The sequence below is a fragment of the Rissa tridactyla genome, chromosome 25 (assembly GCF_028500815.1).
Source record: "Rissa tridactyla isolate bRisTri1 chromosome 25, bRisTri1.patW.cur.20221130, whole genome shotgun sequence".
In the NCBI taxonomy this organism is placed as follows: Eukaryota; Metazoa; Chordata; class Aves; order Charadriiformes; family Laridae; genus Rissa; species Rissa tridactyla.
The window spans coordinates 74044-88278 of record NC_071490.1 but is presented as its reverse complement, the minus strand read 5'-3'; the positions used below and the strand labels follow the sequence as shown (position 1 = coordinate 88278).

The 14235-nt window shown below is 66.7% G+C and overlaps 1 protein-coding gene across 1 annotated transcript in view; it reads right to left on the bottom strand.

The window, feature by feature from the left end:
* The window catches only part of COL5A3 (collagen type V alpha 3 chain), a 37519-nt gene that overhangs the window by 9831 nt on the left and 13453 nt on the right, over window positions 1–14235 (bottom strand). Inside the window, 39 exon segments of the mRNA XM_054183449.1 lie at window positions 126–233; window positions 330–383; window positions 461–514; window positions 690–743; window positions 919–963; window positions 1119–1172; window positions 1694–1738; window positions 2014–2067; window positions 2155–2208; window positions 2284–2391; window positions 2606–2659; window positions 2917–2961; window positions 3064–3117; window positions 3232–3276; window positions 3400–3453; window positions 3576–3620; window positions 3719–3772; window positions 4017–4061; window positions 4222–4275; window positions 4476–4520; window positions 4605–4658; window positions 4732–4785; window positions 4930–4983; window positions 5127–5180; window positions 5261–5314; window positions 5447–5503; window positions 5596–5679; window positions 5826–5900; window positions 6096–6158; window positions 6233–6274; window positions 6402–6449; window positions 6603–6755; window positions 6864–6968; window positions 8125–8271; window positions 8447–8569; window positions 9732–9894; window positions 9987–10200; window positions 13669–13714; window positions 13716–13837. Coding sequence (XP_054039424.1) covers window positions 126–233; window positions 330–383; window positions 461–514; window positions 690–743; window positions 919–963; window positions 1119–1172; window positions 1694–1738; window positions 2014–2067; window positions 2155–2208; window positions 2284–2391; window positions 2606–2659; window positions 2917–2961; window positions 3064–3117; window positions 3232–3276; window positions 3400–3453; window positions 3576–3620; window positions 3719–3772; window positions 4017–4061; window positions 4222–4275; window positions 4476–4520; window positions 4605–4658; window positions 4732–4785; window positions 4930–4983; window positions 5127–5180; window positions 5261–5314; window positions 5447–5503; window positions 5596–5679; window positions 5826–5900; window positions 6096–6158; window positions 6233–6274; window positions 6402–6449; window positions 6603–6755; window positions 6864–6968; window positions 8125–8271; window positions 8447–8569; window positions 9732–9894; window positions 9987–10200; window positions 13669–13714; window positions 13716–13805 — 2805 coding nt within the window. The 5' untranslated portion in view covers window positions 13806–13837.

The following is a 14235-nucleotide window of genomic DNA, read 5'->3' as shown; positions in this document are numbered from 1 at the left end:
CGTCCCCACCAAACCGGGAAAAGCCCCCCCGCCGTGTCCTGCAGGGCTCAGAGGGGACCCAGCCCCGCTTGGCTCTGGCTTGTGGGGGTCCAGGTGAGCGGTTGGACCCCCGGCGTGGCTCCTACCTTGGCTCCTTCTCGGCCAGCAGCTCCAGGAAGGCCTTGTTCCCCGGGGGGGCCGGGTGGGCCTGGGTGCCCCCTCTCTCCCACAGGCCCCGTCTCGCCTGATTTACCCTGTGGGGAGAGAGCAGGGTGAGCTTCTGGGGGTCCCTCCATCGCATCGGGCTCTTTTCAAGGCAAACACCTCCCGCCTCCATCCCCGGCACTCACCTGGGGTCCCACCACCCCTGTGGGGCCGGGGGGGCCGGTTTTGCCATGAAACCCCTGCAGAGGAGAGAGAGGTTAATGCTGGGTATTGCCAGGCATCCCACCCCCCCCGGTAAGGGTGGCAGGGGACCCACCGGCTCCCCACGTTGTCCCGGGTGTCCTGGCAAGCCGTCCTTCCCGGCGGGACCCTGGGCAGGAGCAGAGGTAACGGGGTGGGGGGATACGGGCTGCGTAGCCAGGCTCCCCCCCTCCGCTGCCTGCACCCCACGGGGTGCAGAGGGAGAAGGAGGACATGCCAGCCCCACTCTGCCCCCCACATCGTCCCGAGCACAGGCAGGACCACGCACAAAAATCGCCACTTACGGGGGGACCTTTTGTGCCCGGGAAGCCGTTGGGTCCCTGTGGACCTTGGGGACCCTGTGGGAGGGAGAGAAAACCCAGGGTCAGCAGCAGAGGGGCTTTCCCCATGGACCCACAGCACCCAGACCCGCTCCCCATGCCCAGCACCCCGTTTTCCCCACGCTCGGTCCCTTCCTGGGGTGCCTTTCAAGGAGGACACCCTTCTTCCATGCAACAACCCCTCCCCGCTCACCTTCTCTCCCACCGCACCAGGGGCCCCGTCATGGCCAGGATCTCCCTGGGGAGACAGAAACAGGCTGAGGATGACAGCGAAGACCCTCACCCTCCCCCCTGCCCCACATCCGACCCACTGCCAGCACCCGCGGCCAAGGGGCCCTGAGCGCAGCGGGGAGATGGGGCCCTGGGGGACCCCGTGGCCAGGCTCCCACCTACCTTGGGGCCGGGTTTCCCCGTGGGACCGGGCAGACCTCGCTCCCCTGGGAGTCCCTGCGCAGGCGGGAGGCAAAGAGTGGGGTGAGAAGGCGTGGGGCAGGGAGCGGGGCTGGGAAGGGGGTAAGGAAAGGGGAGATGGGGCTGGAAGTTGGGGGGACAGAGCAGGGAGTGGGGCTGGGTGCGGAGTGGGGAGCTGGGGGTCGGGGATGGCAGTGGGGCAGGGAGCCAGGAGGGACATGGCTGGCCCCAGGGTGGTTCCCATGGGACGCAGGCGGAAGTTTGGGATCTCGTGGCTGTGGGAAATGATCAGCTCCAGTCTAATTGCCACGGGATACCAGGAGGCTGCGGAGCGTGTTGTCGTGGGATACAGCAGACCCCAAGCTCTGTTGCCACGGGTTACAGCCAGCCCTAGGATGGTTGCCGTGGGATACAATCCACCCGGGAAGGGTTGTGGTGGGATGCAGCTGGACCCCGGGATGGTCACGGTGGGGTACAGCCGGCCCCGCGGCGGTCGCCGGTTGTCACCGGGTGATTCCTGTCACCCTCAGCTCGGGGCCGGGGCTGAGGTTACTCACCGGGGGCCCTCGCTGTCCCGGCTGCCCAGCCTGGCCGGCCTTGCCCTGCGGGGAAAAGGGAGATGGTGGGGAGAGCAGCGCGTGGGGCAGCCCCCCACTCACCCATGGTCCCCCCACGTGCCCCCCGAGGGGACAGAGCGTGCCCAAGGGCGTTTGCGGGAGGGAACGGAGAGGACCACGGGGCTGGGTCCCTTCCCCGCCTCTGAGCTCAGCCCAGCCCCTCTCCGGCTCGCAGAGGGGGTGACAGAGCAGGATGTGGGGGACAGGGAACGATTTGGAGGGATGGGACAGGGTGACACAGCGGGACAGGGCTGACTCACCCTCTTGCCTTTCTCTCCCGCCAGCCCCATGGGACCCTGGAAGCCAGTGGAGCCCTATGGAGAGAGAGGATAAGTGATAATCCAGGGCTGACGAGGCACTTTGGGGTCCCGGGGACACCCCAAAGGCTGCCCCACGCTCACCTTGGGGCCCTGGCGCCCGGGATAGCCCGGGAGACCCGGCACTCCAAGCTTGCCCTGCAAGGGAGAGAGCGGAGCTGAGCCACGGGCTACGAGGGACGCGGGGACGCGGGGACATGGGGCTCCCCTCACCTTCTCGCCGGCGGGGCCAGGAGCACCCGGTTCCCCCATGGGACCCGTCTGCCCCTTCAGCCCCTCGGGGCCGTCCTCGCCGCGGGGGCCCAGCGAGCCCTGGTCACCCTGGAACGGTAACGCGGAGGCGCGGGGAGCACGCTGCCAGGGGGACGGGGGCTGCTCCCTGGGGTCCCCAGCTGTCCCCACCAACAGAGCCGTGTCCCCTCCCCGGTTCCATCCCCCCGCCATCCCGCAGCCGGCCGGCAAAAACCTCCCGGGGTTTTGTGGCACCTGCAGCCCCCCCACCCCACCCAGCCCTGACGAGGGGCACCCCACTTACCCTGTCGCCCTTGGGGCCCATGTCCCCCTTAAAGCCGGGGAATCCGTCTTCTCCCTGAACAAGAGGCACATTTTTGGGGGGGGGCGGGGTGAGACCGCGTTAGCTCTGGTACAAGCCCCAGGTGGGATCACGGCGCGGGGCTGAGCCCCGAATCCCACCACAGAGGGTCGCCCCCCAGCCGCAACCCAGGCGTCCCCCCACCCGCAGCTATCTCAAGGCAAGGACTAGTGCCCCCCAACACCAGGGACCCACAGATACCATGGGACAAGGGCCCCCGTCCCCTGCTGCCCCCTCCTCCCCGCATCTCTTACCTTCTCCCCTTTGCTGCCTTTCAGGCCCCGCACGCCAAAAGCTCCCTGCGGAGACACAGAGGGGTTGGAGGGGAACCCCCAACCTGGGGGACGCCGCCTGACCCCCCCTCGACATCGCGCCTCAGCGGAGGGGGAGGCCGTGCTTACCTTCACCCCCCGGGGTCCGGGATAGCCGACGGGACCAGGGGCACCCACGGGGCCCTGGGGACAAAGAGAGAGTCAGCAAAAATGGGACACCCCCCTCGGAAAGTGGATCCTTTTCCCCCACCCAGGGCATGACGGGGCTGGGGGCTGGGGGGGGTGTCACCCCCTTACCTGGAGGCCCTTCTCTCCGGCTGGCCCTTCTCGGCCGGGGTGACCCTGCGGGGACACGCAAAAGGTGAGCCCTGAGCTGGGACGGTGACGCCGCCCTGGGGGTCCCCGCTCTGCCGGGGACCGGAGTGACCCCACAGCCCCCCACCAGTGCCCCCCACCAGTACTCACCGGAGGCCCGTCGGCCCCAGCCACCCCTTGTATTCCCGGCTTTCCCGGCGGGCCCTGGGCAAGAGGAGGACGTGTGGGGACGCAGAGGGACTGGGGTCACCCCTGCGGCTCCCCAGCACCCGCTCAGAGCCGCGGAAGCGCTGGACACCCCCAAACAACGCTGGGGCCTGACTCACCTTCTCCCCTGGCAGCCCGACGGGACCCTGGGGGCCGGGCAGACCCTGCGAGAGACCAGATCGGGGTGCTGGGAAGGGACCGAGGGAGCACCCCAGCCCCCAGCCCCCAGCCCCGTGGGGACGCCCCCATCGCCTCCACGTACCTGCGGACCGGGGTTCCCTTGCTGTCCCGGGGGTCCCGGCTCCCCCTGGATTCCCTGGAGGGGGGGCGGGCAGAGAAAGTCCATTAGTGCAGCAAAAAATCTCCTGGCACCCCAGGATGTGCCACCCCCGCCCTCGCCGGCACCCCCCTGCACCCTCCTGCCCCACACGCCCCACGAGAGCACGGGGCAGCTCTCGCCCCAGCCCAGGGAATCCCCCTCCCTGGAGCATCCCAGGCTCTCGCTGGCTAATTTGGGATGGGTGCTCCCGGGGGGCGGGGGGGCCCCCACTGACACCCACCACGTTGCCTTTGGGCCCCGGCGCTCCGTCGATGCCGCTGGCACCCTGCGGAGGAAGGAGGGAGGGTCAGGGCGACGCCGCGCCCCAAGGTGACCCCGCGCCAAGGACGACGCCGTGCCCAGGCTGACGGGTGTCAGAGAAAAGTCCTGGTGTCCCAAGGTGGGGACAGACGGACGGACGGACAGACAGGAGCGGTGTCTCATACCGGTGGGCCGGGGGGGCCGGGGGAGCCCCGTGAGCCGATCAGGCCTCGCGTACCCTAGGGCCAAGGACAGAGGGGACTCAGATGGCAGCGTTGACCCCAGCACCCCATATTCCCTGGGGTGGGGGTCCAGTGCCCAAATCTCTCCTCCAAAAAGCCACAGAGAGGAAGATGGTGGGCAAACTTGCCCCCCACCCTGCTCCTGGGGCTGGGGGAGAAGCCGGGCCAGGCTCCCGGTGTTGCCAGCAGGTACTTACGGGTTCCCCTGGCTGCCCCCGAGGTCCCGGAAGACCGTCCGAGCCCTGGAGGGGACAGAGCGGAGCTGAGCACGTCCCTCCAACACCAGCAGGGCCTGATCCTTCCCCATCCCTCCCCAGCCTCCTCACCTTGGCGCCTTTCTCCCCGGGGGGGCCCGCTGGTCCTGGCTTCCCCACGTCACCCTGCAGAGGAGAAGAGGGTGAGGTGGCATGGGGAGGGGGGTGGCAGGAGGGGACACGGCGCGGTCCCACTTACCCTGTGGCCCTTCTCGCCCGGCAGCCCCGGCAGCCCGTCGAAGCCCCTTTCACCCTGCAGGGGTAGGACAAGCGTCAGGCTGAGCCCACGTCACCCCACCGCCGCGTCAGGACCCGGGGGTCCTGTCTTCCCCCCCCACCCCCGACCCTGCTCCCAGCAGCCCCCCGGCAGCACCGCTACCACCCCCCCGCACGACACCTTGGGTCCGGTTTCCCCCGGCAGACCCCTGGCACCGTCCGCTCCAGCACGACCCTGCGAGACAAGTCGAGGCGGGGGGTGGGAAGGAGCCCGAGGCTCGGAGCCCCTCGGGACAGCGATGGGAAAGGGGCACCTCGGCGTGTGACAACACACCAGGACATTTTGGGGGAGGCAATACCCGAACCCCCGGCGCTTACCCGCCTGCCCAGCTTCCCCGGCGGCCCCGGAGGTCCCTGCATTCCCCGGGGACCCTGGTGGAGAAGAGGGGAAGACGTCAGGGCCGGGTTTGCCTTGCACGTAACCCCGCACAACCCAACCCAGCAAGACTCACGCGTGGCCCCACGTCCCCCGCGTCTCCTTTCAGGCCTGGGTGTCCAGGTAGACCCTACAAAAACAAGGGGGCGTGGAGATCATCGCCGCCGCCACGAGGGTTTGCTCGATGGCGGAGATGCGCCCGACAAGGTGTATTTTAGGGGGGTGGGCACCTCGCAGCAACCCCCAGGCTGGCCGTACTCACCAGTGGTCCCGGGCGGCCGGTCAGCCCCATGGGACCTGGAGGACCCTTCATGGCAAGCTGGGGAGAGAAGGGAGGAGAGGGGTGAGGGGGAGCAGGGTGAGGGGGAGCAGGGAGGCTGGGATGGGGGGGCTGGTGGCAGGGGTCCTTACCTTCGCCTGCTGCAGGATCGCTTGGGCTTGGGCTTCTTGGAAAGAGACGGTGGGACCCTTGAGGGAGTCTCCGCCGAACTGGAACTGGGGGGAAGGAGGAAGGTGAGGGACGCTGGGGGGAGTTACTGGCCCCCCCAGCCCTGGGGACGGCCAGTTCTGCGTCACCTAGAGAGCTCCGTGAAGAGCAGGAGGGAGGGTCCCCGAGGATCCCGGCCTGTCCCAGAACTTACCGGCAACATGATCATGGTCCCCGCCGGGCCGCGGATCCCGTCAGCTCCCGGCAGCCCCGGTCGTCCCGCGGGACCCTGACGGAGGGAAAAAAGAAGGGATAAGCCGTCATCGTGCCGGCAGGAGCCAGGCTGTCAGGTCAGGGCTTGCAGCTCCATCACCCCGCGAGTACGCCGGCATGCAGCGGCAGGACCCGCCGGGACGCCTGCGGCCCCCAGCCCCGCCGTGGGGCAGCTCCGGCCCCCTCCCAGCCCTCCCCGTCTGCTCCGTACCTGATCTCCGGGGTCCCCGGGAAGCCCTGGGAGCCCCGGTGGTCCCAGGGGACCTGTTTCCCCCTGCGGAGAAGACAGAGGCAGGTTAACGCTTTGTCATCTCCGAACCCTCCCCACCGCAGCCCCTCGCTCCTCACCGCAGGGCCCGGGGGTCCCGGCGGCCCCTCGAATCGCCGACCCTAAAGAAAAGAACGAGCCCCGTCCTGCCAACCGTCTCAGACGGGTGGCCCTCGGGGTGCCGCGAAGGGCTGGGGGCCACACGTCCCCGGGGTAGGGGGGTGGGGGGGGGGGCCGTGCCCCACTCACCGGCTCCACGATGGCTGGCTCGCCCTTCTCCCCCTTCAAGTTGGGCTCCTGAAAAACACCGGGGTGAAGAGAAATAGCCAAGAGCCGGGGTGAAGGGGGTCCAAATGGCCTAGGTGGCCCCTGGACCTCGAACTGTGGCCCCAGCTCGGTCAGCCATAGCTGAGGGGTGGGAGGGGGCTCGGTCCTTGTCCCCAGCGTTACCTGGGGAGCCTGGATCACCGTCTCCTCTCGCTCAGCGGGGCCGAACCGCTCCTGGCTCGCAGGGTCCTCGTCGTAGTAGTCCTCGTAGCCCGGCACCTCCGTGCTGGTGGCTCCGTCCTCCTCAAGTTCAAGCACAAGCTCCTCGCCAGCATCCTAAGGGACGGGGAAACGTTAAGGCGCAAAGCAGGGGACAACTCCCCCCCCACCACCACCACCACCCCCCCCCAACCCCGCTCCGCCTGCCCCCAGCCCCGGTGCTACCTCCAGGGGGTCGGTGCCGTTGAGGGTGACGCTCACGGTGGTGGCCAGGCTGGAGGGGACGGGCGTCGGGGAGCTCTCCTGCGCGGAGGGTGTCGGGGCGCTGGCCTTGGGCGATGCGGAAAGGGCGCGGGGTGAGGAAGGGAGCGCTGCGGCAGAGGGAGGTGCTGGCCCACGACCCTCCTGGGGTCCCGCAGGCCGGCCGGGCCAGGGGATGCCCTCCCTGCTTTTGGAGGGGGGGGGGGGACGACGACGACGACGACGGACGAGGACAGGACACGGTCGGATTTGGGTCACCCCCACCCCACTAAAGCCTGGTTTTGGGACGCCAGAGCCTTTTGGGACAAGGCAGCGGGACTCCCGCTCCTCGGGGACCGCCGGCTGGCAGCGACGCTGGGGCAGAGGGGGAAGGCGAGCCAGGGCTCGGCGGCTGCTGCTCCCAGTCGCGGGGGCGGCCGTTTTCCCCCTCCACGCCGGGGCCCGTACGGCTCCAAGCAGCAACTGGAGCAGAGCCACCCTTTGCCGGCTCTCTCCCGGCCCGGATCGGCCAAGGCTGACTCATCGGCAGGAGGGGCCACCATCCCCGGGGCCGCCCTTGGCCAGCGCTGCCGTTCCCAGTTCCCAGCTGCAGCCGTGACCCATTTCCAGAGCCAAAGGGGGCGAAGGCGGAGGCCGTGGCGGGGGGGTTGGAGGGTGGGGGCTGCCTCCCCCACCCAGGGGATCCCCACCAGCTCCCGGGACACGCTCCGCAAGGCCAGGAGCCGTGGGGATGGCTCTGCCTCAAGTGCCAACAGGATCGGCGTCCTCGTGGGGATGCGCCGGCCGCTCGAGCTCCCCCAAATCTCGGGGAGGAGCCATTTTGGCTAGAACCCTGCAGGCACGTCCAACAGACCCAAAGGTTCGGCTCCACAGCAGCCAGAGTGGCCGGAGCCGGCCCGTTTTGCCCCCGATTTTGCAAAGATGAGGCTGGGAGTCGCTTTGGATGCAAGAGGCCGCGGCGTGGCCCGGCACGAGCGGCGCGGCGCGGGCACCACCACGCGTCGGGGTCCACCTCAGGCCAGGCGCACCCTGGAGCCGCTCTGCTTTTAAGCCAGATTTGGGTGACAACCGTCCCGTGTCAGCGCGAGGAGCCGAGCCACGGCACGGCATGGCACGGGCGAGCTGCGAAGCAGGCACACCACGGCCACGCGCACCGTTAGCACAACTGGGTTAACTGGGGTTGGGGTTAAGCAGCCGCAGAGGTGGGTTAAGTCACGCTCTCTACCTGGCTGGCCACCACGGAGGGGACGGAGGCCTCGTGTTGCTCCAGCAGCTCCTTGTTCCTCCTCTTCTTGCCCTTGCCCTTGCGTTTGCCTTTCCCCTTTCCCTTCTTCCCCTTCCTCCGTGGGGCAGCTGTGGGCTCCGGGCCGCTCTGCGAGGGGCGGCGGAGACACCAGCGGGGAGAGAAATGGGGGTGTCAGGAGCCCCGGCAGCTCCCCCCGCGGTGACACCAAACCTGGCAGCATCTCTCCGGGCTGCCCGGCAGGGTGGGGGGCGGCTCCCGAGGGTGTCCCCCAGCCTTTCCCCTTCCCAGTTTGGGTGCTTACATCCTCTGGGAAGGGGGCCAGGAGGGGGTAGAGCAGGGGCTGGTCGCAGTCTGGCATGTAGAGCTGGCAGTAGGAGCGGGCGGCTTCGGGGTCGGCCACCATCAGCAGCTGTTGGACGTCACCCTGTGGCAGAGGAGAAGGGGGGAGCAGGAGGAAAAGGGGTTTCTGCCCCATCCCATATCCGCACCCCGGGGCCGGTCGGGTGCCCACATACACCCCGGACATGGGTGCAAGAGCCGGCGCTGGTGGCCAGCCCCGTCCCTGTCCCGTGGGCGGCTCGGGGCAGCCAGCGCAGACACCCCCTCGGCCGGGTGGAGGGTGCAGGGGGGGGGCAAGGGGACAAAGAGACCCTTGTCTTCCTGCTGGGGACAAAATGGGGGGGGGGGACACACAGCCTCGCTGCCTCAATGCCGCCTCTTTGCCCGTGGCCCCTGACATTTAGAGTGGGCAGGAATGTAGGGAGGTCACCCCATAGGGACAGGGACACCCCATAGGGAGAGGGACACCACATGGGGACAGGGACACTCCATAGGGACAAGGACACACCATGGGGACAGGGACACCCTATAGGGAGAGGAACACTCCATAGGCACAGGGACACTCCGTGGAGACAGGGACACACCATGGGGACAGGGACACCCCATAGGGAGAGGGACACTCCATGGGGACAGGGACACACCATGGGGACAGGGACACCCCATAGGGACGGGCACACTCCGTGGGGACAGGGACACCCCATGGGGACAGGGACACCCCATAGGGACAGGGACACTCCATAGGGACAGGGACACACCATGGGGACAGGGACACCCCATAGGGAGAGGGACACCCCATAGGGAGAGGGACACACCATGGGGACAGGGACACACCATGGGGACAGGGACACTCCATAGGGAGAGGGACACACCATGGGGACAGGGACACTCCATGGGGACAGGGACACTCCATGGGGACAGGGAAGCTCCATAGGGACGGGCACACTCCGTGGGGACAGGGACACCCCATAGGGACAGGGACACTCCATGGGGACAGGGACGCTCCATGGGGACAGGGACGCTCCATAGGGACAGGGACACCCAATGGGGACAGGGACATCCCATGAGGACAGGGACGCTCCATAGGGACAGGGACACTCCATGGGGACAGGGACAGCCCATGGGGACAGAGAGCAGCCCCCAGTGCCCCTACCAACCACGGCAACCGGGTCCCCCCCTTCCCCAGCCCAGGGTAAAGGTGCTGCGGGACAACAGGGGGGGCCACAAGGATTTGGGGGGGAGGGACCCACCTGGAACACCTCCTCGTCCAGGAGGCGGGCCCCGAAAATCGTCACCCCCTGGGTGCTAACGAGGGGCCGAGGTCCCCGCTCCAGCGGCAGCGTGGCGAGGAGGTGACAATCCACCCGCAAGGAGACGTTGGTGCCCTCCACGGCCAACGCCACGCGGTGCCACCTGCGGAGAGGGGACTCGGTGGCAGCCAGAGGGACCGGAGAGACTCCCTGGGCGGGGGGGAGGTGGTGTGTCCCCCACCCCTCGGCACCCACCTGCCATCGGCCAGGTTGACCTTGCGGAAGACGGGGTACTGCTCGGGGGGCGGCCGTCCCTCTTGGTCCTCGTAGAGGAAGACGGGGGAGAGTCCCAGCTCCACGCCCAGCTGCTGGACGCCTCGCTCGTCGTAGATGGAGAGGAGAAAAGCTTGGATCCCGCGCCGGGCACGCACCGTGGCCAGGATGGAGAAGTCCTCGGGGAAGGAGCCATCTGCAGCGAGGAGGAATCACGGAATTTCCGAGTTGGAAGGGACCTCTAGAGACCATCTAGTCCAACTCCTAGAGCACGTTACTCAGGACTGCATCCAGGCGGGTCTTGAAAGTCTCCGGAGAAAGGGACTCCACAACCCCCCTGGGCAGCCCGTTCCAGCGCTCCGTCACCCTCACCCGAAAGAAGTTTTTCCTCATATTTGATCAGAACTTCCCACGTTCCGGCTTGTACCCGTTACTCCTCATCCCATCACTAGGAATTGCCGAAAAGAGCCCGGCTCCATCCTCCTTCAACCCATCCTTTCGATCCTCGTCGACATTCAGAAGGTCTCCCCTCGGCCTTCTCTTCTCCAGGCTGAAGAGTCCCAGCTCTCTCGGCCTTTCCTCACGTGGGAGACGCTCCAACCCCTCCACCATCTTCGTTGCCCTCCACTGGACCCTCTCCAGCCGTTCCCTCTCCCTCTTGAACTGGGGAGCCCAGAACTGGACCCAGTATTCCAGCGGTGGCCTCACCAGTGGGTGAGAACGACCTCCCTCCACCTGCCAGCCACGCTCTTCCCTACGCAGCCCGGAATTCCGTTGGCCGCCTTGGCCACAAGGGCACGTCGCTCACGGATAATTTACTGTCTGCCAAGACCCCCAGGTCCTTTTCTTCAGAGCTGCTTTCCAGCAGGTCCCCCCCTACCCTATACTGGTGCCTGACATTCACAGAATCACGGGATGGTAGGGTTGGAAGGGCCCTCTGGAGATCATCTCCTCCAACCCCCTCCAGAGCAGGGTCACCCAGAGCAGGCGGCACAGGAACGCGTCCGGGCGGGTTTGGGATGGCTCCACAGACGGAGACTCCCCCACCTCTCTGGGCAGCCTGTGCCAGGGCTCTGCCACCCGCAGAGTCAAGAAGTTCCTCCTCCTGTTTAGGTGGAACTTCCCATGCTCACGTTTGTGCCCGTTACCCCTTGTCCTGTCCCCGGGCACCACTGAGAAGAGCCTGGCCCCATCCTCCTCACACCCACCCTTTAAGATCCCCCCTCAGCCGTCTTTTTTCCAGACAAAAAGCCCCAAATCCCTCGGCCTTTCTTCATCGGAGAGACGTTCCCGTCCCCTCAGCATCTCGGTAGCCCTTTGCTGTCCCCTCTCCAGCAGTTCCCTGTCCCTCTTGACCCGGGGAGCCCAGAACTGGACCCACAACTCCAGCTGCGGCCTCCCCAGGGCAGAGCAGAGGGGGAGGATGACCTCCCTCCACCTGCCGGCCACGCTCTTCTTCATGCCCCCCAGGATGCCACTGGCCTTCTTGGCCACCAGGGCCCATCGCTGCCTCATGGCCGTCCCGTCGGCCCCCAGCACTCCCAGGTCTCTCCCCACCGAGCTGCTCTCCAGCAGGTCACCCCCAACCTGTCCTGCTGCGGGGGGTTATTCCTCCCCGGGTGCAGCACCCTGCGCTTGCCCCTCTTGAATTCCATAAGGTTCCTCCCTGCCCAGGTTGCTGTTCCTCTCTCTGCCATACGGTTCCCATCTGCCAAGACGTTCTTCCTCCCCAGGACCCTCCGCTTGTCCTTGCTGAACCTCACGAGGTCCTTCCCTGCCCAGCTCTCCAGCCTGTCCAGGTCCCGCTGGGTGGTGGCACGGCCCTCTGGGGTGTCACCCCCCCCATTTCGGTATCATCAGCGAACTCGCTGAGCGTACGCTCTGTCCCCTCGTCCAGGCGGTTGATGACTACGTTAAGCGCTGCTGGTCCCAGTATGGACCCCTGGGGGACACCACTGGTTGGATCCTTCTGGACACTGGGATCCCTCCTTGGATCCCTCTGCAGGCCTGGGATCCCTCCCGGAGGCCCGAGATCCCTCCTGGAGGCCCAGGATCTCTCCTCGGATCCCTCCTGGAGATCCAGGATCTCTCCTTGAGGATCCCTCCTGGAGGTCTGGGATCCCTTTGGACACCAGGATCTCTCCTTGGATCCCTCTGGACACTGGGATCCCTCCTTGTATCCCTCCAGAGGCCTGGGATCTCTCCTTGGGTCTCTCCTTGGATCCCTCCAGAGGCTTGGAATCTCTCTTTGGATCCCTCCTGGAGGCCTGGGATCCCTCCTGGAGACCCAGGATCTTTCCTTGGATCCTTCTGGACACTGGGATCCCTCCGGAGGCCCAGGATCTCTCCTTGGATCTCTCCTTGGATCCCTCCAGAGGCCTGGAATCTCTCTATGGATCCCTCCTGGAGACCCAGGATCTTTCCTTGGATCCCTCCAGAGGCCTGGAATCTCTCTATGGATCCCTCCTGGAGACCCGGGATCCCTCCTGGAGACCCAGGATCTTTCCTTGGATCCCTCCAGAGGCCTGGAATCTCTCTATGGATCCCTCCTGGAGACCCAGGATCTTTCCTTGGATCCTTCTGGACACGGGGATCCCTCCGGAGGCCCAGGATCTCTCCTTGGGTCTCTCCTTGGATCCCTCCAGAGGCCTGGAATCTCTCTATGGATCCCTCCTGGAGACCCAGGATCTCTCCTTGGATCCTTCTGGACACGGGGATCCCTCCGGAGGCCCAGGATCTCTCCTTGGGTCTCTCCTTGGATCCCTCCAGAGGCCTGGAATCTCTCTATGGATCCCTCCTGGAGATCCAGGATCTTTCCTTGGATCCCTCCAGAGGCCTGGAATCTCTCTATGGATCCCTCCTGGAGACCCAGGATCTTTCCTTGGATCCCTCCAGAGGCCTGGAATCTCTCTATGGATCCCTCCTGGAGACCCAGGATCTTTCCTTGGATCCCTCCAGAGGCCTGGAATCTCTCTATGGATCCCTCCTGGAGACCCGGGATCCCTCCTGGAGACCCAGGATCTTTCCTTGGATCCTTCTGGACACGGGGATCCCTCCGGAGGCCCAGGATCTCTCCTTGGGTCTCTCCTTGGATCCCTCCAGAGGCCTGGAATCTCTCTATGGATCCCTCCTGGAGATCCAGGATCTTTCCTTGGATCCCTCCAGAGGCCTGGAATCTCTCTATGGATCCCTCCTGGAGACCCAGGATCTTTCCTTGGATCCCTCCAGAGGCCTGGAATCTCTCTATGGATCCCTCCTGGAGACCCAGGATCTTTCCTTGGATCCCTCCAGAGGCCTGGAATCTCTCTATGGATCCCTCCTGGAGACCCGGGATCCCTCCTGGAGACCCAGGATCTTTCCTTGGATCCTTCTGGACACGGGGATCCCTCCGGAGGCCCAGGATCTCTCCTTGGGTCTCTCCTTGGATCCCTCCAGAGGCCTGGAATCTCTCTTTGGATCCCTCCTGGAGGCCCTGCATCCCTCCCGGAGACCTGGGATCTCTCCTTGGGTCATTTTGGACATTGGGATCCCTCCTTGGATCCCTCCTTGGATCCCTCCAGAGGACCCGGGATCTCTGCGCCCCGAGAGGTGGCTCTGCACCCCGAAAGGGGCTGGTTTGGCCCCGCCAGGAGTTTGGTGGCTGCGCGGACGCTCGGTGCCATACCGGGGAAGAGCTGCCGGGTGGGAGCGCTGAGCTGGGTGCCATTGTCCCAGGCGAAAAGCCAAATCGGGGGCTTCGGTCCCCGGGCGCTGCGGGCAGATCCCGGCAGTGACGGAGACGCCGTCCCGGCCATCTTGCATGCCCAGCGTCCGCAGCACGTCCACGGGCACCCCTGCGGGAGGAGAGGGGACATTTCAGGGGGGACCCACCGGGAGACACCCCACCCCAGCCCCCCCGCGCCCAACTCCTTCCGTCTCCAGCTGCTTTCTGTGCTTCCAGCCGGGGAATCGCGGCCGTATCCCCATCCCCCTGCCTGCCTCCTGCCAAGCCGGGGCCGGCCCGGTGCCAGGCAGCTGTGTGGGCCCAAGGTCCGGTCCCGCGGCCGCCAGATTCCTTCACCGCATTCCTCCGCCCCCGGCCCCGCTTTTTACCCCACGGTGGGGTGGGAGGGCTCCGGCACCCATGGGAGACACCCCCCCCCCCACCCCCGGCACCCCTAAGAGCAACCCGGCTGCAGCCAACTGGGGATCCGGGGAGAGGGTGGGGGGGCCACCATCTCTCCGGGGGGGC